This window comes from Ornithorhynchus anatinus, chromosome 5, assembly GCF_004115215.2.
Source record: "Ornithorhynchus anatinus isolate Pmale09 chromosome 5, mOrnAna1.pri.v4, whole genome shotgun sequence".
In the NCBI taxonomy this organism is placed as follows: Eukaryota; Metazoa; Chordata; class Mammalia; order Monotremata; family Ornithorhynchidae; genus Ornithorhynchus; species Ornithorhynchus anatinus.
The window spans coordinates 38,580,991-38,607,082 of NC_041732.1; the positions used below are offsets into that span (position 1 = coordinate 38,580,991).

Below are 26,092 nucleotides of genomic sequence, written 5' to 3' on the forward strand. Positions count from 1 at the left end.
CAAACGCTGCCGCCCCGCGCCGCCCCGCGCCGCCCCGCCCCTTCCCTCCCACCCTTCTTTCCTCCCTCTTTTCCTGCCTCCTTTCCTCCCTCCTTCCCTCCCTCCAGGCGGCCAATCGCCGGCACACAATGTGGCCCGGACCCGGCCCGGGGGACCGGGGACCGGGGACCGGGGGGAGGGGAGGGACGGGGGAGGAGGCAAACATTCACTCATTCATCCATTCACTCATTCATTCACTCACTCATTCATTCATTCATTCAATGGCCCGGCCCCTAAGCGGGGAAGCGGGGAGGAGAGAGGGACGGGGGAGGCATTCATTCGTGCATTCATTCATGCATGCTTGCATTCATTCATTCATTCATTCAGTGGCCCGGCCCCTAACCGGGGGAGGGAGGAGGAGAGAGGGACGGGGGAAGAGGCATTCATTCATGCATGCATGCATGCATGCACTCATTCACTCATTCGTTCATTCACTCAGTCACTCATTCATTTATTCATTCATTCAATGGCCTGGCCCCTGCCCAGGGGAGGGGAAAGGAGAGAGGGATGGCGGGGAGGAAGCATGCGTTCATTCATCAATTCACTCATTCATTCGTTCATCCATTCATTCATTCGTTCGTTCATTCATTCATTCAGTGGCCCGGCCCCTAACCGGGGAAGTGGGGAGGAGAGGGGGATGGGGGAGGAGGCATTCGTTTATTCATGCATGCATGCACTCATTCATTCATTCATTCAATGGCCCGGCCCCAGCCCAGGGGAGGGGGAAGGAGAGAGGGACGGCAGGGAGGAGGCATTCATTCATTCATCCATCCATCTATTCACTCATTCATTCGTTCATTCTTTCATTCTTTCCTTCCTTCATTCAGTGGCTCGACCACTGCCCAGGGGAGGGGGGGGGAAGGAGGGGCGGGAGGAGGGATTCATTCATTCATTCATTCATTCATTCATTCATTCAGTGGTCCAGCCCCTGCCCCGGGGAGGGGGAAGGAGAGAGGGACAGGGGAGGAGGGATTCATTCATTCATTCGTTCGTTCATTCATTCATTCATCCACTCATTCATTCACTCACTCATTCACTCATTCATTCATTCAGTGGCCCAGCCCCTGCCCAGGAGAGGGGGGAGGAGAGAGGGACGGGAGAGGAGGGAATCATTCATTCATCCACTCATTCATTCACTCACTCATTCATTCATTCATTCAGTGACCCGGCCCCCGCCCAGGGAAGGGGGGAGGAGAGAGGGATGGGGGAGGAGGGATTCATTCATTCATTCAATGGTACTTAATAATAATAGTAATGACATTTGTTAAGCACTTACTATGTGCCAAGCAGTGATCTAAGGTCTGGGGTAGACATTCATTCATTCAATAGTATTTATTGAGCACTTACTATGTGCAGAGCACTGTACTAAGCACTTGGAATGTACAGTTCTGCAACAGATAGAGACAATCCCTGCCCATTGAATCCAAGGTAATCAGGTTGTCCCACAGGGGGCTCACGGTCTTAATCCCCATTTTACAGATGAGGGAATTGAGGCACAGGGAAGTTAAGGGATTTGCCCAAAGTCACACGGCTGTTAAGTGGGTGGAGCCGGGATTAGAACCCAAGACCCCTGACTCCCAAACCCGGGCTCTTTCCACTGAGCCACGCTGCTGAGAGGAAGGAGGAAAGAGGGGAAAGGAGGGAGCAGGAGAGAGAAGAGGAAGAGTGGGAAGGAGGAAGAAGGGAGGAGCAGGGAAAGGGAAGGAGGAAGAAGAGTGGGAATAAGGGAGAGTGAGGAGGAGGGGGAAGGAGGAGGGAAAGTGGGGACAAGGAGGGGGAAGAAGGGAAGAGGAGGAGGGGAAAGGAGAGGGGAGAAGGGGGGAAGACCCCAGAGATGTTGGGCTTGGGCTTCAGCTTCCACCCCCAGGGATTAAGTTAAGAGGGAGACCATTTGGATCTGTGATCTTTGGACACTATTTTCAACCCACCCCCCAACCCCACAGCAGTAATGTATATATTTAAAAACTATATATTATTTATATTGTCTGTCCCCCACCCCAATCTGTAAACTCCTTATGGGCAGGGACCATGTCTCCTAATACTGTTGTACTGTACTGTACCCCTGACCCCCTGCCCCAACCCCGCCCAAAAAAAAGGGTACTTGTTAAGCGCTTTACTATATGCCAAACACTGTTTTAAGGGTTGTGATAGATACTAGTTAATTGGGTTGGACCCAATCCCTGTCCCACATGGGACTCAAATTCTTAATCTCTATTTTACCGATGAGGTGACTGAGGCCCAGAGAAGTGAAGTGACTTGCCAAGGTCACACAGCAGACAAGTGGCAGAGCCAGGATTAGAATTGTACTTTCCATCCCCCTTCTCTCTCCTCCTCCCACTTAGTACAGTGCTCTGCATATAGTAAGTGCTCAATAAATATGAATGAATGAATGAATGAATGAATGAATGAATGAATCCAGGTCTTTCTGACTCCCAGGCCCATGCTCTATCCATTCATTCATTCAATCATATTTATTGAGTGCTTACTGTGTGCTCTAAGTTACACTGCTTCTTCAAGTGCTTAGTGCAGTGCTGTGCACATAGTAAGCGCTCAGTGCATGACCATTGATTGAAGAAATTCGAGGGAAAGAAGACCAGACCATTTTTGAATATTTTTGTAGAAAAATGATCTAGGCAGCAGAGTGAAGTATGGACTGGAATGGGGAGTTACCGGAAGCAGCGAGGTCAGTAAAGAGCCTGTTACACTGTTATCAAGGCAAGATCAATGTTTGGATAAATGTGTAGTAGTTTCAATGGAGGGGAAAGGATGGAATTTAGGAATGTTGTGAAGGTTGAACCTCCAGGATTTAGTGATAGATTGAATTTGTGGGTTGAATGAGAGAGAATGAGCCAAGGATAATGCCAAGCTTACAGGCTTGTGAGACAGGAAGGATGATGATGCTGTCTACAGTGATGGGAAAATCAGGAGGATGACAGGGTTTGGGTGGGAAGATGAGGAGTTCTGGTTTGGACATGTTAAGTTTGAGATGTCAGAGGGACCTCTAAGTAGAGATGTCTTAAAGACAGGAGGAAATATGAGACTGCAGAGAGGGATAATAAGAATAATAGTACTGATAATAATTCTGGTATTTATTAAGAGCTTACTGTGTGCCAGACACTATACTTACATTGGGGCGGATACAAGAAAATCTTTTGGACACAGTCCCTGTCCCACATGGGCCTCCTCCAACACCTCTTGGAGGAGAAGTGTCCTTAATAAGACTTTGAAGGAAGGGAGGGTGGTGGTCTGCAACTTATGAAGGGGGAGTTTCAGGACAGAGCGAGGTTGTGGGCAAGGAGTCAGCAGCGAGATGCCCAAGATCTAGGTATAGTGAGTAAGTTGGCATTAGAGGAGAGAAAGGGTGGGCTGTGTAGGTAGGAAGAGGAGAACTGATTGAGTATTTTGAATAATAATGATAATAAAAATAGTATTTGTTAAGCACTTACTATGCCAAGCACTGTACTATGTGCTCCCTCCTAATACAAGATCAATGAGTTGGACTCAGTTCCTTGTCCCACATAGGACTTGTAGCCTAGATTGGAGGGAGAACAGTTCCCCATTTTACAGATGAGGAAACTGAGGCTCAGAAAAGTGACTTGCCCAAGGTCACACAGTGGACAAGTGGCAGAGCCAGATTTAGAACCCAGGTCCTCTGTGTCCTTGGCCTATGCTCTTTCCACTAGGCCACCCTGCTTCCCTCTACTTTAAAGCCAATGTTAGAGTTTCTGTTTGTTGTGAAGTAGATGGGCAAGGACTAGGGGTTCTGGAGGAGTGGGGAGACATGCACTGAACGGTTTTGTAGAGACATGATCGGGACAGCAGAGTGAAGTATGAACAGGAAGGAAAGAGACAGGAGGCAACGAGGTCAGTCAGTCAATCTATTGAGTGCTTACTGTGTGCAGAGCACTATAATAAATGCTTGGGAGAGTACAATATAACAACAGACACATTCCCTGCCCACAACAGCGTACAGTCTAGAGTGGGGAAAAAGACATTAATATAAATAAATTACAGATATATACATAAGTGCCGTGGGGCTGGGCAGGGGGATGAATAAAGGGAGCAAGTGAGGGCAGTGCAGAAGGGAGTCGGAGAAGAGAAAAAGAGCTTAGTCAGGGAAGTCCTCTTCATTCATTCAATCGTATTTATTGAGCGCTTACTATGTGCAGAGTGCTGTACTAAGAGCTTACAGTCTAGAGTGGGAAACAGATATGAATATAAATAAATTACAGATATATATGTAAGTGCCATGGGGTCGGGCAGGGGGATTAATAAAGGGAGCAAGTTAGGGCAGTGCAGAAGGCAGTGGGAGTAGAGAAAAAGAGAGCTTAGCCAGGGAAGGCCCATTCATTCATTCATTCACATTCATTCATTCATTCACATGTATTCATTCAATCGTATTTATTGAGTGCTTATTGAATGCAGAGCACTGTACTAAGAGCTTATAGCCTAGAGCGGGAAACAGACATTAATATAAATAGATTACAGATATATGCATAAGTGCCACGGGGCCGGGCAGAGGGAGGAATAAAGGGAGCAAGTCAGGGCAGTACAGGAGTGGGAGAAGAGGAAAAGAGGCTAGTCAGGGAAGGTCTCTTCATTCAGTCCATCATATTTATTGAGCGCTTAACTGTGTGCAGAGCACTATACTAAGAGTTTACAGTCTAGAGTGGGAAACAGATATTAATATAAATAAATTACAGATTTAGAGATAAGTGCCACGGAGTCGGGCAGGGGGATGAATAAAGGAAGCAAATTAGGACAGTGCAGGAGTGGGAGAAGAGGAAAAGAGAGCTTAATCAGGGAAGGCCTGAATAAAGGGAGCAAGTCAGGGCACTGCAGAAGGGAGACAACCGACACACTCCCTGCCCACAACAGTTTATTCATCCCTTCCATCATATTTATTGAGCACTCACTGTGTGCAGGTCCTGTACTAAGCACTTAGAATGTCCAAATGGGCAACAGAGAGAAACCACTGCTGCCCAACGACGGGATCACCACCTAAAAGTCTTGGAGGAAATGTGCCTTCTATAAGGCTCTGAAGGTGGGGAGAGACATCGTCAGCAGGAGCAGAGGGAAAGGGGGCTCGGGGGAGGAGCAGAGGGTGGAGGGGGAGCAGAGGGGCTCCTCCCCTCCCCCCCTTCCCCTCCCCTCAGCACTGTGCTCATTTGTATATATTATTTATTACCCTTTTAATTTTGTTAATGAGGTGTAATGATAATAATAATGATGGTATTTGTTAAACGCTTACTATATGCAAGGCACTGTTCTAAGCACTTGGGGGGGATACAAGGTGATCATGTTGTCCCCCGTGGGGCTCACAGTCTTCATCCCCATTTTACAGATGAGGGAACTGAGGCCCAGAGAAGTGAAGTGATTTGCCCAAAGTCACCCAGCTGACAAGTGGCAGAGCTGGGGATAGAACCCATGACCTCTGACCCCCCAGGCCGGGCTCTTTCCACTGAGCCACGCTGCTTCCCTTACATCCCCTCAATTGTATTTATCGTGATAATGGGGTCTTGTTTTTCTTCTGTTTGGCTCTGCCCTCCGTCTCCCCCGATTAGACTTGGAGCCTGTCGTTGGGCAGGGATGGTCTCTCTCTCTGTGGCCGAATTGTCCCTTCTAAGTGCTTAGGAGAGTGCTCTGCACATATTCATTCATTCATTCAATAGTATTTGTTGAGCGCTTACTATGTGCAGAGCACTGCACATAGAGAAGCAGCGTGGCTCAATGGAAAGAGCACGGGCTTGGGAGTCCGAGGTCATCGGTTCAAGTCCTGCCTCTGCCACTTGTCCGCTGTGTGACCGTGGGCAAGTCACTTCACTTCTCTGTGCCTCAGTTCTCTCATCTGTAAAATGGGGATGAAGACTGTGAGCCTCACATGGGACAACCTGATTACTCTGTATCTCCCCCAGCGTTTAGAACAGTGCTCTGCACCTAGGAAGTGCTTAACAAATACCAACATTATTATTATTATTATTTATCGTGATAATGTGGTCTTGTTTATGTTCTGTTTGGCTCTGCTGTCTGTCTCCCCTGATTAGATGGGAAGCCCATCGTTGGGCAGGGAGGGTCTTCTCTCTGTGGCCCAAATGTCCCTTCCAAGCACTTAGGGCAGTGCTGTGCATATAGTAACCACTTAAGAAATACCAACATTATTATTATTATTGTTATTAATCGTGATGATGTGGTCCAGTTTTTGTTCTCTTTGGCTCACCGTCCGTCTCCCCAGATTAGACAGAGAGCCCCTCGTTGGGCAGGGAGGGTCCTCTCTCTGTGGCCCAAGTGTCCCTTCCAAGCGCTTAGGACAGTGCTCTGCATATAGTAAGTGCTTAACAAATACCAACATTATTATTATTAATCGTGATAATGTGGTCTTGTTTTTGTTCTGTTTGGCTCTGCTGTCTGTCTCCCCCGATTAGACGGGGACCCTGTCATTGGACAGGGAGGGTCCTCTCTCTGTGGCCCAATTGTTCCTTCCAAGCGCTTAGGACAGTGCTCTACATATAGTAAGTGCTTAACAAATACCAACATTATTATTATTATTTATTGTGATAACGTGGTCTTGTTTCTGTTCTCTTTAACTCTGCTGTCCGTCTCCCCCGATTAGACCGTGAGCCTGTCATTGGGCAGGGATCATCTCTATCTGTGACCCCATTGTCCCTTCCAAGCGCTTAGGTCAATGCTCTGCTTATAGTAAGTGCTTAACAAATACCAACATTATTATTATTATTATTATTATTATTATTATTAATCGTGATAACTTGGTCATTTTTGTTCTGGTTGGCTCTGCTGTCCGTCTCCCCCCGATTAGACCGGGAGCCCGTCATTGGGCAGGGAGGGTCCTCTGTGGCCCAAGTGTCCCTTCCAAGCGCAGAGGACAGTGTTCTGCATATAGTAAGCACTTAACATATACCACAATTATTATTATTATTGTTTATCGTGATAACGTGGTCTTATTTTTGTTCTCTTTGACTCTGCCGTCCATCTCCCCCGATTAGACGGGGAGCCCGTCATTGGGCAGGGAGGGTCATCTCTCTGTGGCCCAACTGTCCCTTCCAAGCACTTAGGACAGTGGTCTACATATAGTAAGCGCTTAACAAATACCAACATCATTATTATTATTATTTATTGTGATAACGTGGTCTTGTTTTTGTTCTCTTTGACTCTGCCGTCCCTCTCTCCCAATTAGACAGTGAGCCTGCCATTGGGCAGGGATTGTCTCTATCTGTGGCCCAACTGTACCTTCCAAGCGCTTAGGACAGTGCTCTGCGTATAGTAAGCGCTTAATGAATACTAACATTATTATTATTATTAATCGTGATAACATGGTCTTGTTTTTGTTCTCTTTATCTCTGCCGTCTGTCTCCCCCGATTAGACGGTGTCAGGTACTCTCTCTATGGCCCAACTGTCCCTTCTAAGTGCTGAGGACAGTGCTCTGCATATAGTAAGTGCTTAACAAATACCACAATTATTATTATTGTTTATCGTGATAACGTGGTCTTGTTTTTGTTCTGCTTGGCTCTGCCGTCCGTTTCCCCAGGTTAGACGGAGAGCCCGTCATTGGGCAGGGAGGCTCCTCTGTGGCCCAAGTGTCCCTTGCAAGTGCAGAGGACAGTGTTCTGCATATAGTAAGCGCTTAACATATACCACAATTATTATTATTGTTTATCGTGATAACGTGGTCTTCTTTTTGTTCTCTTTGGCTCTGCCGTCCGTCTCCCCCGATTAGACGGGGAGCCCGTCGTTGGGCAGGGAGGGTCCTCTCTCTGTGGCCCAACTGTTCCTTCCAAGCGCTTAGGACAGTGCTCTGCATATAATAAGCGCTTAACAAATACCAACATTATTATTATTAATTGTGATAACGTGGTCTTGTTTTTGTTCTCTTTGACTGCCGTCTGTCTCCCCCGATTAGACGGTGAGCCTGTCATTGGGCAGGGATCGTCTCTATCTGTGGCCCAATTATCCCTTCCAAGCGCTTAGGACAGTGCTCTGCGTATAGTAAGCACTTAACAAATACCAACATTATTATTATCATCATTATTATTATTAATCGTGATAACGTGGTCCTGTTTTTGTTCTCTTTGGCTCTGCCATCCGTCTCTCCTGATTAGACGGGGTCAGGTCCTCTCTCTGTGGCCCAACTGTCCCTTACAAGCGCCGAGGACAGTGCTCTGCATATAGTAAGTGCTTAACAAATACCAACATTATTATTATTATTATTAATCGTGATAACGTGGTCTTGTTTTTGTTCTCTTCGGCTCTGCCATCCGTCCCCCTAGGTTAGACGGGGAGCCCGTCGTTGGGCAGGGAGAGTCCTCTGTGGCCCAAGTGTTCCTTCCAAGCGCTGAGGACAGTGCTCTGCATATAGTAAACGCTTAACAAATACCAACATTATTATTATTATTATTATTATTAATCGTGATAACGTGGTCTTGTTTTTGTTCTCTTAGGCTCTGCCATCCGTCTCCCCAGGTTAGATGGGGAGCCCGTCGTTGGGCAGGGAGGGTCCTCTGTGGCCCAAGTGTCCCTTCCAAGCGCTGAGGACAGTGCTCTGCATATAGTAAGCGCTTAACAAATACCAACATTATAATTATTATTATTAATCGTGATAACGTGGTCTTGTTTTTGTTCTCTTTGGCTCTGCCGTCGGTCTCCCCAGGTTAGACGGGGAGCCCGTCGTTGGGCAGGGAGGGTCCTCTCTCTGCTGCCGAATTGTATATTCCAAGTGCTTAGTCCAAGGCTGTGCACTTAATCAGCGCTCGATAAATAGGATCGAGTGAATGAGTGACTGTGAGGAGGGAGGGCTTTGCAGGGCAGGGGCAGGTCCTGGGAGAGATGGCGGGAGGAGGCGGCGGGGGAGCTCAGTGCGCATGTGCCCCGGCCAGGCTCGGCCTTGAGCCGTCCAGCCCCGGGACGGCTTCTCTGTCTGTCTGCCTCCCTCCCTGCCTCCCTGCCTCCCTCCCTGCCTGGAAGAGGAACCCGGGGATGAGGCCGCCGGGCCACCTGTGAGCAGCCAGCGGAGCCCTTCGCCATGAAGCCGGCGCTGCCGCTGCTGGTCCTGTGGTCCGGCCTGCTGGGCCCAGGCCTGGGAGGGTCGAAGCCAGGTGAGCCCGGCCTGTCCCGGCCTCCCTCGGCCTCTCTCCTGTCCGCAGGCGCTCCCCCCATCCCTGCGGACCGAGACCGCCGGGATCGGGATCAGGATCGGGATCGGTCGGGATCAGGATCGGAGGGGAATCGCGGGCGCTGCGGCCCCCTCCCCGGCCAGCCCACCACCCGCTTTGCCCCCTCCCTCCCCCCCCTCCTGCCCCCCGCCTTTCCGATAGGACTCCAGCCGCAGGCCCCGTCCTTTCTTCAGCCTCCCCACTCCTTTCTTTCCCCCCTCTGTCCTTTCCTTCTTCCCCTTCTTTCCTCCTTCTCCTTCTTTCCCCCTTCCTTTCCTTTCTCCCTTCCCCTCCTTTCCCCTTCCTCTCCATTCCCCCTTCATCTCCTTTCTCCCTTCTCCCTTCCCCACTTTTCCACCTTCCCCTTCTTTTCCCCCTTCCTCTCCTTTCCCCCTCCCTCTTTTCTCCCTTCCCCCTCCCTCTTTTCTCCCTTCCCCCTCCCTCTTTTCTCCCTTCCCCTCCCTCCTTTCCCCCTTCCCCTCCTTCCCCCCTTTTCTCCCTTCCCCCCTTTTCTCCCTTCCCCTCCTTCCCCCCTCCCTCTCCTTCCCCCCTCCCTCTCCTTCCCCCCCTCCTTCCCCCCTCCCTTTCCTTCCCCCTCCCTTTCCTTCCCCTCCCTTTCCTTCCCCCTCCCTTTCCTTCCCCCTCCCTTTCCTTCCCCCTCCCCTTCCTTCCCCCTCCCCTCCTTCCCCCTCCCCTCCTTCCCCCTCCTTCCCTCCCCCTCCTCTCCCCCTCCTTCCCCCTCCCCCCTCCTTCCCCCTCCCTCTCCTTCCCCCCTTTTCTCCCTTCCCCTCCTTCCCCCCTCCCTCTCCTTCCCCCTCCCTCTCCTTCCCCCCTTTTCTCCCTTCCCCTCCTTCCCCCCCTCCTTCCCCCCCTCCTTCCCCTTTTCTCCCTTCCCCTCCTTCCCCCCCCCTCCTTCCCCCTTTTCTCCTTCCTCTCCTTCCCCCCTTTTCTCCCTTCCTCTCCTTTCCCCCTTCCTCTCCTTCCCTCCTTTTTTCCCTTCCTCTCCTTTTTTCCCTTCCTCTCCTTTCCCCCTTCCTCTCCTTTCCCCCTCCCTCTCCTCCCCCCTCCTTCCCCTCTTTTCTCTCTTCCTCTCCTTTCCCCCTCCCTCTTTTATCCCTCCCTCTCCTTTCCCCCTTCCCTCTCCTTTCCCCCTTCCCCCTCCGTCTCCTCCTTCCCCTCCCCTCTTTCCCCCCCTCCTTCCCCCCCTCTCCTTCCCCCCTCTCCTTCCCCCCCTTTCCCCCTCCCTCCTTTCCCCCTCCCTCCTTTCCCCCTCCCTCCTTTCCCCGTCCCTCCTTCCCCGTCCCTCCTTCCCGCTTTCTCCTTTCCCCCTTCCCTCCCTTCATTCCTTTTTCCCCCGTTCTCCCTTTATTGTCGCCCCCCCTCCCCGCATGTCCCCTACTCTCCCTTTTAATGCCCTCTTGTTCCTGCTATTGCCATTCGCTCCCAAGCACTTAGTACAGTGCCGTGCCCTCAGTAAGTGCTCAGTAAATACTTTTGATTGATCCCCTCTGAACTGTAATCTCCTTGCGGGCAGGGAATGTGTCTACCAACTCTGTTGTATTGTACTCTTCTGAGCACCTAGTTCAGTGCTCTGCACCCAGTAAGCGCTTAGCAGATGTGATTGAGTAATTCAAGACCCCCATCATCCTACTGCCTGTATCCTCAAATCCGTTTGTTTTCCATTCCTTTTCCCCTAGCACTCATATTTGAACCATTAACGTCAAACCCTGGCAGTGATACTGACAAGGCAAGAGTTATCCAGATTGGAGGAGCCAAAAGAGCCATCTGGAAATGGAAGGCGCAGTGGTCAGATATCTGCTACAGTTGAGGCCAGAGGGTGGCTGATTTTTGTTTTTGAAGACGACTGAGGAGCAAGCTGAGGCAGGCATTTGAAGGGGTCCGGGGAAGTGGGAGAGGTGGTGATGAAGAAAGCTTCTTAGTACCACCTCTCAGTAGCAGCAGTAGTATTAGTATTTATTAAGGGCATACCATTTTAATCCGTTAATAATATTCAAAACTGTGTTTAAAGCTCCTCTAAGCACTGGGGGAAAATATGAGGATGTCCTGAACATTCAGTTTCTGAGATCCTCTCTGTCTCTTTCCCTTTTGGGACTTAAGTCCATTTCCTCTCCTTTAGACTGTAAGTTTATTGTGGGCAGGGAATGTCTGTTATACTGTTGGGTTACTCTCCCAAGAGCTTAGTTCAGTGCTGTGCACACAGTAAGTACTCAGTAAATACTGTTGATTGATTTTCATCCTTTTTCATTCTGTCACTCCACTTTTTCACTTTCTCCCAAATCTTGTCCCTCTTTCTGTTTGTCTCTTTTCTTTTTGTATTGGCTTCAGCATGACTTAATAGTAGGAAGGGCATGGACCTGAAAGTCAGGGAAATTGGGTTCCAGTCCCAGTTCTACCACTTGCCTGTTATGTGACCTTGGGCAAGATATTTTTCTCTCTGCTCAATTTCCTCATCTGTAAAATAGGGATGAAATATATGTTGTTGTTGTTATTTACTATTATTAATAATAAATAGTAATAATGGTATGTGCCACATGCTTACTATGTGCCAAGCACTGTTCTAAGCACTGGGGTAGATACAAGGTAAGCAGGTTGTTCCATGTAAGGCTCATAGTCTTAATTCCCATTTTACAGATGAGGTAACTGAGGCACAGAGGAGTTAAGTGGCTTTCATTAAAGCATGAATCCCCTATGGGACAGGAACTGTGTTTGCCCTGATTATCTTGTTTCTACTACAGCGCTTAGAACAGCGCTTGACACTTTAGGAAGTGAGTTACAAATGCAGCAATTGTTGCTATTATTACTCATTCTGTAGATTTCTTCTTTCAGTTGTCCTTTGCCACCTTTACTCAATTTCCTGTTCTCCATTTGCCAGTCACTCAGTTCTTCTTTTCCCTTTCTCTACCAGTCTTCATTAAGCCTTCTGCCACGCTAATTTTCTCACAGATGGGAGTGTGTGCTTTGCTTGTGACCTCAGAGAGGTCCCGTTGTCCCATGAAAACAAAGATTCAATATTCTCTGCTTCAGAGGTCAGTGGGTCCCACTGGGAGTAGTCAGAGCATGGAAATAGAATTGACCCATCCGATACCTGTTTTATCTCTAGAGCTCTGTTGGGAGGTGAAATGTGCACTAGTAACCTGCTAGCCATAGTTTGACGAATTGCTAAGGTTTGGGCTGGTACTCTGGGTTTTAAGGCCGAGCCTCCTGGAGGCTTCACCTCAGCTGTGATTGGTTCCTTGTGCCAGGTAGGGAAGTGGATCCAGCATAGCATGGTCAACTTTTATTTCTATTCCTAATGAAACTGTGGGGTTGTCTCGCAGGGACACTTCTGGCTGGAGACCAGGTATGCCCCACCTTCGTTTCTCCTTCCCTGCCACCCTTTAAAACTTTCTTCCTCCTCCTCCTCTCACCCTAACTTAAAACATTATTTCCTTTCTTCACTACATGCCCAGCCCTGACCCCCTGAAGTCACTTACAGTTTTTTTTAAACTTTTTTCATGTTTTAAAAACTGGCTCCTTCACCAATTTCTAGCCGCTGCCTCAGAGACCCCCAGAGTCTTGGGGATCTGGCTGGCCTAGGGCAGGATGGTGGGGGGAGGGCCAACAAGGTCGGTTTCCAGCCACTCCCTTTCCTTCCATCCCACCCAAGTCTGATGCAGCCCTCACAGTTTTGTCAGGTCTGGAGGTGGGGATTGTAAACTGGAGAAAGAAGCCAACTGCTTTATTAAAACAAGTACAGAATCATAATAAAGAAGGGCCACCAAATGGGGTGGGGAAGATTGTGAAATCGTGGGGATGGGTGCAGAGTTCACTGGAGTGTCTGAGAGCTGTGTGAAACACAGGAACATAGAAAAATACCTGGAGACGTTTTAAAGATTTTAAAGATCGATGGGAGCAGGGGAACGATGGTATTACCTGGTCACCCTCTGGGGATGTGCAGCTATTTTATTCTTTATGTAGAGGCCGAAGTTGCCTACCCAGAGAAGAGTTTTTTTCTGAAGGATATACTACTTATACTTATATACTATATATACTACTACTGCTTATTCTTAATGGAATTTTTAGGGGGGAAAGCTTGTACAATTTAACTCATGGATTATTATTTTTGGCCAAGGTTTCGGACCATTGAAGTCAATTTTGTGGGCCACATGTGACCTATGTGACTGTGGCCAGGCCACATTAGTGCAGTTTGTAATGTTAGTCTTGGTTAGTTTTCCTTTGGAATTTGTATTCTGAACCATGGCAATTCGTGGTCTTGATAAGCATTCAGAGAATGTCATACTGGCAGAGTCAGTGGAGAATCAGTGACTGTCACCTAAAGATAGACTGCTGAAAGAGGGTGCTTCAGACATAAAGCTGTTCTACTCTTGAGTGTTTAAAAGTACACCAGTTCTATAGCTTTGTCTTGCAACTGAGCTGGTGTTGTAGTAATGAGGTGCATATATAGAGCAAGTTAATCTTCAGTAATCTGGCCTCTTCTCAGAAACAAGTCTCCTATTCACTTTGCCCTTGCATTAAGTTCTTATTTACAAAGAAGATATTGTGCTGTATTTTCACCACAAATATTTCATTAGAGTGAAGAATATGGTTCCTAATAAATCACATTGTCTTGGGCGTTGTTCAAGGTGGTGTTGAAATCTTTCTTTGGGAGATCTGCTGCATGTTTTTCTCCACCTTTGATTTATTTTGAAATTAGAACTGGATTTGCTATAAACCCAGAGGTGCCAAAACCCCAACCATTGGAAATTATTGCCAGAAGCCTGAAGTTCCTCCTCCTTCCAATTCATTTCCCACCCAAGCCACCACAGAGTGATTCTGTGATCAATATTTGAGGTTATCACCTATTTGAGTGGAACGATCCAGGAATCCTTCCTTGAACCTCTGAGTCATCTGGACTCCTCTTTTGTGAACTGGAATGTAAATAAATCTGAGCATTTCCTTATCTAATCCATCAGTGGTGACACACTTGCATAATTGTTGGGTCCAGTAGTCTTTGCAAGTTACAGTTACAGTGTTTGAAGAAGACAAAGGCATCATTTTCTAAGAAGCTGACTAAGATACTTCATGTGTTTGAGTTTGCAACATTTTGAAAAGAATGAGGGAAATGGCCAAGGAGGAAAGCCAATTCAACTCTTCTTTAAGGAAGTGATGAAAAACACGCTTTAAATGAAATGGCTTTATTTTGTGCGTAGCCTATCAGCCTCAGAGCATTGTGAATTACTGTAACTGAACTGTGCAGGCAGGGCTTACCTTTTGCAAATAGCACATATCCTGGTCTAGTCTGTTCAAAAACCAACCAAACTCCACCTTAATTACTCATGCTTATTCCTGCGTTAGAGCAAAATGGAATTTTTAAAACAAAGTAGGTGGGTTTTTTGGGGGGGATTTATGTTCTTTAACTTACTGAAACAGTACCTTGATTTCACTGTGCATTAGAATCCTCATCTGTAAAAGGATTCCTGTTCTCTGTCCCATCTACTCCCTCTCATGTGGGGCAGAGACTCTGTTCTGACTGTACTGCATCTACTCCAGTGCTTAGCACAGTGCTTAGTATAAAGGTATTTATTATTATTGCTGCATGTAATTCCAATTTTAGGTGGTGTTCACTTTACTACACTTAAGTATGTGTCAGAATATTGTTTCAAAGTAATACATTTGGCCTAATGCCAGGCACGTCATTTCCAAGAATTGTGCTAGAGAAAAATATTAACTTGAGTATATGGTGAGTTGTTTTTTTCAATAGCTTAATATTGGTTTTAATTTACCTCTGTTGGACAGAGGTTATGTAACAACTTGAAAACCTCAAGTCGGCAAGTTCTTATCCCACCCCTGAGTTTTTAAGACTTCTGTGTTTGTTTCTGAACCACACAAGAGACTTCACGGTGTGAACGTGGATCAGAGGCTTTGCTAACAACTCTAAAAAACTCTGATCCTGTGAGTTTAAATTCTGCCTCTCTGACTTCATCCTCCTTCTCGAGATAACTTTAGGGAATTATCTTGAACTTCAGTTAGGAGTGAGACATTTGCAAAAGATGGGGGGAGTTGGAATCGTCCTGGTGAGTAACTCTTTTTGTTTCCTGAAGACTGCTATGTGTGACATTCAGTCCAAACTCTGAATTTGAATCTGAGGCAAAAATCCTTTCCTCAGTTTGTCATCCATTTTCATAGATTGTTGTCATTTAAATGGGAAACATCTACTTATACATATATGGCAGTGAGACATACTTTTGATGGAGGATGAAATGCCATTAATACTTCCGAAAGCAGCTCTGATCTTGTGGTGTTTCATTAATACACTTACATACAGATGCTAGATCATCTTTGTTGAAAAGCTTAAAAATCTTCGAGATCACAAAATTGTTCATTTATTCCCCCAAATTTTCATCAGTTTTCAACGTGTGCCAGTGCCAATCACGAATTTCCTCCCAGTAGCTCGTTGTGGGTGGGGAATTTGTCTGTTTATTGTTTGTTCATTCATTCAATTGTATTTATTGAGCACTTACTGAGTGCAGAGCACTGTACTAAGTGCTTGTAAAGTACAATAAACAGGGACATTCCCTGACCACAACGAGCTTACAGACTAGAGCAGGGGAGACAGACATCAATACAAAGAAACAAAATTACAGATATGTACATAAGTGCTTTGGAGCTGGGAGGGGGGGAAGAGCAAAGAGTGCAAGTCAGGGCAGTGTAGAAGGGAGTGGGAGATGAGGAAAAGTGGGGCTTAGTTGTACTTTCCCAAGCACTTAGTACAGTGTTCCACACACACTAAGAGCTCAATAAATGATTGAATGAATGAATGTCCATGTGTTTTGGAGTTCAAAGTTGGGCAAGGGGGTAGGGGGTGGTCTTTCATTGAGCAGGGGCAGTTTTCCAAGATTAAAGGTAGGAAAGGGAGACAGAATAAAGGTGGTTACAAGGGTGCAGGAACCGAGAAAGATAGACCTGAAGAGACAGGATGGAGGTAATAGGATACAATCATTTTCATACAGATATTCTCACAAACAGAAATACTCACCCAAGGCAACTGCTTCCTATTGGGGTGCTCTGTTGAACAGCCGACCATTGCAGCAGTATGGTAAAGATGTGGATGATGGGAGGGAAGGAGGGCCAAGAGGGAAGAGGATGAGGAGAGGAAAGGGCAACTGATGGAGGATTTTAAGGAGCTGGGAAACACGTGCATGATGATGTTTTAGAGGACCGATCTGGGGCAGTTGAGTGAAATATAGAATAGAGTGTGTCGATTGGAGGCAGGGAGTGCTACTTTTTGATGTATCTGGTGTGGATGCAATCAAAGGTATTTACTGAGCGTTTATTGTTTGCAGAGCACCCTACTAAGGGCTTGGGAGAATACAGTACAACTGAGTTGGTAGACACATTCCCTGTCCACACGAGCTTTCAGTCTAGAGGATGCACACAGTGGACACACTGCTGTCAGGGCCACTTGCTTCAGAAACTCTTGAAGAGCAGTTTGGGGAGGCGACCAGTTGCACTGGTTTAGTGGTGGCAACCAAGTAGGGGAGGGCTGCTTCTCTGCTGCAGCAGTCTGTTTAGTGTTATATTGGACTCTCCCAAGCACTTAACACAGTGATCTGCACACAGTAAGTACTCAGAAATATGAAGGAATTAATAACAAGCCAGCTGTCCGGTGCAGGATTGTTGCCGCTGCTATGGCCCAAAGCATGACTTTTTGAGGGTGGGAGGAGGCACTGACCAATGTTTGGATGATGGGATGTGGCCCTGAAATTCAGGACTTTTGGTGCACTTATCCTAGCTGTACTCATTTCCCTCTATTGTTATCAGCCAGGACTATTTCCAGGAAGTTGTGAGGCCAGGTACGGGATGGGGCGTTCAGCGAAAAACCTTCCTATATACCAAGCATTTCCGGAGTATGTGTTAGTAACACTTTCCAGTAAAAGGACTGCATTTCTAGGATTATTAATCCCAAAAAGTCTCATGGGGGCTGGGTGGAAGGGGGCGACAGGCTAGCTTGGGGTTGGCATAGTAGATAGAGCTCGGGCCTGGGAGTCAGAAAGTCATGGGTTCTAATCCTGTCTCTACCACTTGTCAGCTGTGTGGCCTTTGGCAAGTCACTTACCTGCTCTGTGCCTCAGTTACCTCAGCTGTAAAATGGGGATTAAGACTGTGAGCCCCAGATGGGATGGGGCAGAGACTTTGTCCAACCCAATTTGCATGTATGCACCCCAGCACTTAGTATAGTGACTGGCACACAGTAAGTGCTTAACAAATACCACAATTATTATTAGCATTCATTATGCACTATTGGGTGGTGAAAGAGTATTCTTTGGATCCTCTGATTGTATGCTTTCAAGTAGTAGTTTGCCCCACAGGACAGAAACACAAGGCAGTGGCATCACAAGACCTACATGAAGCAAGAGGACCTGGTTGGATGAAATAATCGAACTGCCTTAGATACAGCTGTGCTTTTAAGATAGTAATAATAATGATGGTATTTAAGTGCTTACTATGTGCTAAGCACTGGGGGGGATACAAGATAATCAGGTTGTCCCATGTGGGGCTCACAGTCGTAATCCCCATTTTACAGATGAGGTAACTGAGGCAGAGAGAAGTTAAGTGACTTGCCGAAAGTCACACAGCTGACAAGTGGCGGGGCTGGGACTAGAAGCCATGACCTCTGATTCCCACACCCGTGCTCTTTACACTGAATCACAAGATCACTTTCACATCCCTCTAGACTGTAAACTTGTGAATAGGGAATGTGTCTACCAGCTCTGTTATATTGCACTCTCCCAACTGCTTAGTACATTGCTGTGCACACAGTAAACAGTCAACAAATGTGATTGATTGGTTGACTGATCGATCACTTGACTAGGAAGTAAATCCCAGTATCCATATACACCTAAAAGCTTATCTGTCATTTATTCCCATTAGCATCAAACTAAATTTTGATAAAATGATGGGACAGAGTTATTAAATTTGTTTTAGGATCTTGATTTTTTCTAGGTTCTGAAGACATACTGAGTTGGTTATTAATAATGGCATTGTTAGGCACTTACTGTATGTCAAGCACTGTTCTAAACACTGGGGTAGATACAAGTTAATCACGTCAGACACAGACCGACTGTATCCAACCTGATTGACGTGAATCTACCCCAGTACTTAGAAAAGTGTTTAACCCATAGTAAGCACTTAAAAATTCCATAAAAATATGGGTCTCATAGTCCAAGCAGGAGGGAGAATGAGTACTGAATCTCCATTTTACAGATGAGGTAACTGAGTCACAGAGAATTGAAGTGATTTGTCCAAGGTCACCCAGCAGGCAGGTAGTAAAGCCAGAATTAGAACCCACCTTTGACTCCCAGGATAGTGCTCTGTCCACAAAGCCATGCTGCTTCCCCAAAACCTCTTCAGGTTTTTGCATGTGATGATGCTGTTGATTGTGAAATTCAGTTATAGGTAGGAGAGAGAGGAAGGAAGGGAGAGAGAGTGTGTGTGCGTATTTGTGTGTGTTTGTGTGTGGTTGTGTGCGTATGAACGAAAAGGCCAATATACAGGAACCACAGTCCCAATCAGACAGGATACACACAAAGATTGTTGTTTGTGTTCCTTGGCAATGCTTATAGTGTTTTCACTTGTGTCTCCGGGTCTCACTGTCCTTGTGAAGCTTCTGTTTGAAAAGAGCCACTGCTTTCTTGACTGCAGTGCACCATGCTGGTCTTTCTAAGGCAACTGCCTCTTAGTCTGCAGTTGAGATGTAGCATTGCCTGAGACTTTGTTGAACTGGGTACTTAAAACACTTCCTCTATCCTTGTTTTTGGGTCCCAATTTCAGTCCATCACAGAGCAGCCGTTTGGGTATCTTTCTGTTGCCTATTTTCTTTATGTTTCTACCCAGGCCAGTTGTGTTGAGATTGGGTGCATTGTTAATGTTAGGATTTTGAACTTTGTTCCATGACTTTATTTATGATCCACTCCCCAAGACTCACTGGGGAAGGGGGAGAAGTCGGCTTCCTTCTCACTTCCCATTGACACTTTCACACCATCCCACACCCCTCCAACCGTCTTTTTCTCTTCCTTTGAAGTCCATATCATCCTCTACTGTCTATTCCCAAGTACTAGTCACAGTCATCTACCACACCCCTCCAACTTTATGAACCTTTTTAACCTCTTTCTCACATTTCTTCTCTCATACTTCATCCCTAAAGTGATCCTTTGGACTTTAGCATCTATGTGGATGTCCCTGACGACATTTCCACTGTCCACCTCCTCTTGCTCCTCAACTCGAGTGACATTCCCCCCCCCCCCCCCACTTCCCACACTCACCAATTTGGGCACACATTTGATCTCATCATCTCTAGTCACTGTACAATCTCCACCTTCACCCACTCTGAAATTCCTCTTTCAGACCACAGCCTCCTCACCTGCTCCCTTTCCCCTACTCCCCCTAGCCCAAATCTTCATGTTTCCCAACAGGCATCTCCAATCATTTGATGCCCTCCTCCAAAATTTTAAAGGAGGAACTAGAAGTAGAAGTTGAGTAACGACTTTCAGAGAACACAGAAAAGCAAACATTGTTCAGGCCTTGCTATAAAGCACTGAATATTAGATTTTTCAAAATCTTGTTCTTTCAGAATTGTCAACTAGAATTTTTTGAATTGACCCCCTATTTTCAGGATTCCCATTTTGGCTACGAGGAAGTTGGAACCATCTTCACTCTTCAGAGGTCCTTTGGAAGCATGCTCAGGGCTATGCAACTTGGTAGAAAGCTCTCTGTTGAGTGGCAGTGTGGCAGCCTTAGGTCTCTTACACTTAAATCAATCAGTCACATTTATCGAGTACTTACCATATGCAGAACTCTGTACTAAGTGCGTGGGAGAGCCAGTACAACAAGGTGGGTAGACACATTCCCTGCCCACAGTTAGTTTACAGTCTAGAGGGGGAGACACACCCTAATATAAATTGGTAAATTATGGATATGTAAATATGTGCTTATGGGACTGAGGGGTGTGTGTGTGTGTGAGAGTAAAGGATGAAATACAAGTGCAAGAGCAACAGAGAAGGGCATGGGAGAAGAAGAAAGGAGGGCTTAGTTGGGGAAGGCCTGTTTAAGGGGACATGCTTGAATATTCTTTACCCTGATAAACATGCTACCACATAGGCATGCCTCTCTTTTGTCTGAGAAGGAGCAGCAGCAAGTTTTGGTTTTTTTCCAGTGGTATTTAAGCATTTCCTTTGTGCCAGATGCTGTTCTAAGCCCTGGGGTAGATACAAGGTAATTGCGTTGGACATAGTCATAGGATTCAGTCTTAATCCTCATTTTACAGATGGGGTAACAGGCACGAAGAAGTTAAATGATTTGTCCACTGTTTTGACCAGGGGTACATTCAGGATGTTTCTGTTTTGTTGAGTTCATTTTGAGGAGGGAATATGTCTACTAACTCTGTGGAATTGCAGTCTCCTAAGTGCTTAGTACATTACTCTGCACACAGTAAGCGCTCAATAAATACATTGATTTATTTGATTTGGTAGATGGAAGATTGGGATTTGTAATCACCAGAGTCAACCATTGCTGTGATCCAATGATTTTGTTCTAGAATAATCAGTTTATTTAATGTTGGAAGTCCCACTGTGAGACTATCTAAATATTTATATCTTTCTCGCAGCTGACTTCTCTCCTATGTCCTGCCTCTGGCCTAGAACACCCTCCCTCTTCATATCCAACTGACAGTTACTCTCTCCCTACCTTCAAAGCCTTATTAAAGGTACATCTCCTCCGAGAAGCTAAGCCCTCATTTCTTCTTCTCCCATTCCCTTCTGTGTCGCCCTGATCTGCCCCCTTTATTCACCCCTCCCCAGTCCCACAGCACTTACGTACTGTCTGTAATTTATTTGTATTAATGACTATCTCCCCCTGTAGACTGTAAGCTTATTGTGTACCAGGAATGTGTCTGTTATATTGTTATATTGTACTCTTCCATACACTCATACAGTGCTCAGCACAAAGTAAGTGTCTAATAAAATAGACATTGATTTGTGGAATGGTTCTTTTTCTTGGTTAGTAAAGAAGCATAAATACTGATGATGGGGGCAAAGTATTTTAGTTTCAGGGTCAGGAATGTTGTCATCAGTCTCATATCTCTTGCCTAATTTGGAAGGTCCAATAGCAAATCTCCATTCTGAAAGGGAAGATCTCTTTAAAATAGGGCAAATCCACCATGCATAAGCAATCCTCCATCCAGTGGGCCAGCCTTGCTTAATTTTGTGATATATACTCCAGGCATAGCCAGTTTGTGGGCTGCTGGAACTGCCTTTTAAAATTTTCATTTTTTTTCATCATCACAGAATATTCTGGCACCGCATGACACAGTGGCTATTTTCTTAAAACAATTCCCATTAAGGAAAACTCACATTAAGGTATGCATGTAACCTTTCTTCCAGCATGTCATTGTGCTCCATCCAAGTTGACGTGTGTTGTCGAAAAGACATTCCCTCATTGCTAAAGCTGCCTAGAAAAACTAAGGGCATTAGTATTTTTTTTTTTGGTGTTTTTATTGCAGCACTGCTAGTGTACTGCTCTTTAGTTTGGGTTCAGCGACACAATTTGTAGGGACATCCTTCTCCATATGGGGTGAGCAGTGTCTTCCTCAGTAGACCTGTTCAGACATCTAGAGTGCTGCCGTTTCTTCAGTGACTAGGCGACGAGTACCCCCAGCTGCTTCTGGAGTAGGACATTTTTGAAGGTAAGGTAGGGAGTAGCCTACCATCAGAAGGATATGCCCCTGAGTGTTTTTGCCCAAAGGTGACAGGTTGCCCTCCACCCTCTCTCACCCATTTTCCCATTTTATGGTTATTATGTGTGTCTTGACTGTGACCTATTAATGACTGTAGCATAATTCCTTTTGAAAGTTCTTGTTCATCAAACTGGTAGACAGTACCTAGAAGGCAATGCTAAGCAAAACATTTGGAAAAAAATAACTTCTCTTTCTTTTGTCCACTGTTCAAACCTCCCAGTATAATCTCTTAGTCATGAACAGACTAGCCTGAGGGGAATCCATGACTGCAAACCCTAAACTTGCCAAGCCCACAACTCTTGCTGGCCTGAGTGGGAGCATGGTGCATGTATGTATCTCACATGTCAGATTTTTTTTAAATGGCATTTTTTAAGCACTCATTATGTGCCGGGCATTATACTAAGTACTGAGGTAGAGAGAAGCTAATCATGTTGGACACAGTCCATGATCCACATGGGGCTCACATTATTAATCCCCATTTTGCAGATGAGGTAACTGGGCCACAGAGGAGTTAAGTGACTTTCCCAAGGTCACACAGCAGACAAATGACAGAGCTGCAATTAGGACCTTGGTCCTTCAGGTTCCCAGGCCTGTGTTCTATCCATTAGGCCACACTGCTTTACATTGTTCCTCAAGTTTGCTGGGAATCTTAGCTAGCTAATGCAGAGCGTTCTGGGAACACACTGTTCTTGTGCACATTTGCAGGGGATAGCCAGGCTTGTGTCTGTTCTATTGTACTCTCCTAAGTACTTAGTACAGTGCTTTGCACAGAGTAAGCATTCAGTAAATGCAGTTGACTGACAGACTGACTGGAAGCTTTTGCCCCTGGTTGGAGGAGGTCCAGAACTGTGACTGGAAGCTTTTGCCCCTGGTTGGAGGAGGTCCAAAACTGAGACAATCAGGCTGGCCTAAGTTTTGCCCTACCAGTCTATGGCCTGGCCTAACATGGCCTACGCTGACTCCCCACAGAATTTCTTTTCCGCTTTTGAAGTGCTTTCATTTTTTTTCTTGGCTACCAGGCCCTATGCTCTATCCACTAAGCCCTGCTGCTTCTCCAGATGGCTCCGGTGTCAGTAATACCCAGTAAAACGCAGTTTTCCAGAACCTTCTTCTTATTGGATTCTCCTGCTTGTCCCAAGGTCGTCTTACTAGTATCTTTCCATCTTCCAAAGCATTTTGCAGGGATCATACTTTGGGCGCACTCCACCCATTCCTTAAAAAGAACAGTCACCTCGGGGGTAGGACGTACCAGTCATCGAGTAGTTGTACAGTGATCTCACCCAGGAATTAAGGCAAAAGAGGAATGTTAAGTCTTATTTAAATTGTATGTTCAGGAATTAAACTGAAGAGAAAGCTGAAAGCTGTTATAGAGCTCCTGCTTTTCTCCTGGTTTCTCCTAGGGAAGGAAATAGCCCTTTTCCTCTGATAATCTTGTGACTGAGGATGGATCCATCTGATAATTTGAAACCTGTTGGAACTGGGCCCGTGACATTCTCTTGGCCGGGTCCCCAGTTAATGTCAAAATATCTAAAGTTATTTAAACATGGCATATCACAAAGATATCTTCAAGCAGCCTAAGACTGCTTTTCTGGTCGACCCGTGAGAGATCAGAGTCAGTGTTCTAGGGTGGTCCCAGACTCCTTGCCAGTTTGGAAGTCCATGTCACCTCCAAAGTGTAAAGTTGCAAAACTACCTTTTAGAATTCCTCCATTAGAGTTGGCTGGAGGTGGGGGGTTGAGGGGGTGGGAATCCAGAATATGTGGAATTCAGGTCAACAGACCATCAGGCACTCAGCACTTCTATTTGTAATGGAGATTGGAATCCAGTAGAGGTGTGGTTATTGTAGAGAGAACACGGACACGTCTTAGAAAACTAAGAAACCCCTAACTTTTTGTGATCTTGAGCTAGATGGAGCATGGTTTATGTTCCTTAAATTGGTTTGCATGTTGACGCAGGTTTTTGAAAGCCTCATTTTTTATTTTTTTAAAGCATTTTTTAATAAGCACTTACTATGTTGCAGGCAATGTTCTAAGTGCTGGGGTAGATATTAACAATACCGGTTGGACACAGTCTATGTCTCACATGGTATTCACAGTATTAATCCCCATTTTACAGATGAGGGAACTGAGGCACAGAAAAGTTAAGAGCATCACCCAAGGTCACCCAGCAGACGTGTGGCGGAGCGAGGATTAGAGCCCAGGTCCTTCTGACTCCCAGACTAGTTCTCTGTCCACTAAGCCAGGCAATTCTAAGCAAAACAGATGGAAAAAATAACCTCTATTTACTTTGTCCATTATTCAAACCTCCCAGTATAACCTCTTAGCCATGAGCAGACGAGTCTCTGGCTGTTCTGGGTGGGGGGCATGGTGCACATATGTGTGTGTCTCGTGTGTTTTTTTTAATGTCATTTGTGAAGCACTTACTGTGTGCCAGGCATTGCATTTAAGCACTGGAGTGCTAATCAGATTGGACACAGTCTGTGTCCCACATGGGGCTTACAATATTAATCCCCATTTTACAGATGATATGTATGTATGTATAAAATGCTGAAGCAGTTAAATTTTCCTAAATTTACACTTGGGCAAATAAAGATAAGTTGTGAGGCCATTACCCCGCCTCCCCCAGCCAGCCCCCCAAAACATGCATTTTATTCCATAATGGTCAAGGACTTATTTATTTCCCCCCTCCCCTCTCTTCCTTCATTTCCCGGCTCATTGGTGATTATTCAGTTTCCAGGAGTTAAACTACCATTCCCTTTGATTTGACTGGTGGTCAGCAACTTTTGTTCAGAAAACAGTAACAGTGAACATTGGAAATTTCAGTATATTTCACTTCTGAGATGCCATAGATTGTAAACTCCATGTGGGCAGGAATTATGTGTACCAACTCTATTGCATTGTATTCTCCCAAGCACTTAGTACAGTGCTCTGCCCAAGTAAGTGCTTGGTCAATACCATTTCTTGATTGAAAGAGGTGCCAGTTAGTTTTCATCTTCTGAAATGTCTGTTTCTGATTGGCCAATAGTTTTTTTTTCTCCTTATGGGAACAGTTCAGGTAAACAGAGTACATCGATATCTTCATGGTTTGAAAATAAAGTCAGCTGAGTTAAGTTACTCAAGGGGATCATGGGAAGAGTCCCAAGGGGATTGTGGAGTTCAGAGTTACATTAGCTGCTTGGCGATGTTATCAGCATAACTTCACACCTTGTGAATAGGGTGAGCTGGAGTCTGTTGCTGGATTTTCTCTTTGAATCGCCTCCTATCCATCCCTAAAAAGTATTGTGATGGTAAGAGGGAGACACGCTAGAGCTCCAATTACCTGTTTGGTAATGGAGGGTGGAGGTGGGGGAAGTACAACTGCAAGCTGAAACTGAAGGCTTATTTGTTTTTGGGTAAAAAGGATTGGTCACAGGAGACTTGGTGGGTTGAAGAAATAGGAAAACTACAACCTCTGCCATTTGCCTGGTGTGTGAACTTGAGCAAGTTACTTCTCAGTGTTTCAGTTTCCTCATCTGTAAAATGGTGATTCAGTCCCTGTTCATTCAATCAGAACAGTGTACTAAGCACTTGAAAAGTACAGTACAGCAATAAAGAGAGACAATCCCTGCCCGCAACGGGCTTACAGTATAGATGGGGAGAGACAGACATTAGATTGTGATCGCCTGAGGGGTAGGGGCAGTGTCCAATCTGATTATTTTGTATCTACCCCAGTTCTTAGCACAGTGCTTGGCACACAAGAAGCACTTAACAGATAGCATAATAATAATAATGATTATTGCAAGTCCCTGTTGGGGAAACCAATTTCTGGTTTTCTGCACAGTACTGCACTATGGATATGTGCTCTTGGCTTATGTCCTCCCTTTGGCCTGGAACTCTCTCCCCCTTCTTAGCTGACAGAACACCACTCTCCCCATCTTTAAAGCCCCATTAAAATCATACGTCCTTGAAGAAGAATTCCCTGAGTAGCCTATCTCCCCATCCTTTTCACCCTCCCTTCTGTATCGCCTGATCACTTGGGTACGTACTAGCACTTTGATACTCACTTCCCTGCATTCCACAGCACTTATGTACCTCTCCTTCTATTCTGCCATTTTCCTTA

The 26,092-nt window shown here is 45.9% G+C and overlaps 1 protein-coding gene across 1 annotated transcript in view; it reads left to right on the forward strand.

Moving 5' to 3' along the window:
* Positions 1–8,904: 8,904 nt before the first annotated feature.
* The window catches only part of ADAM9 (ADAM metallopeptidase domain 9), a 64,433-nt gene continuing 47,245 nt past the window's right edge, over positions 8,905–26,092 (forward strand). Inside the window, exon 1 of the mRNA XM_029065077.2 lies at positions 8,905–9,147. Within this exon, the coding sequence (XP_028920910.1) occupies positions 9,075–9,147 (73 nt within the window). The 5' untranslated portion in view covers positions 8,905–9,074. The remainder of the gene's footprint in view (positions 9,148–26,092) is intronic.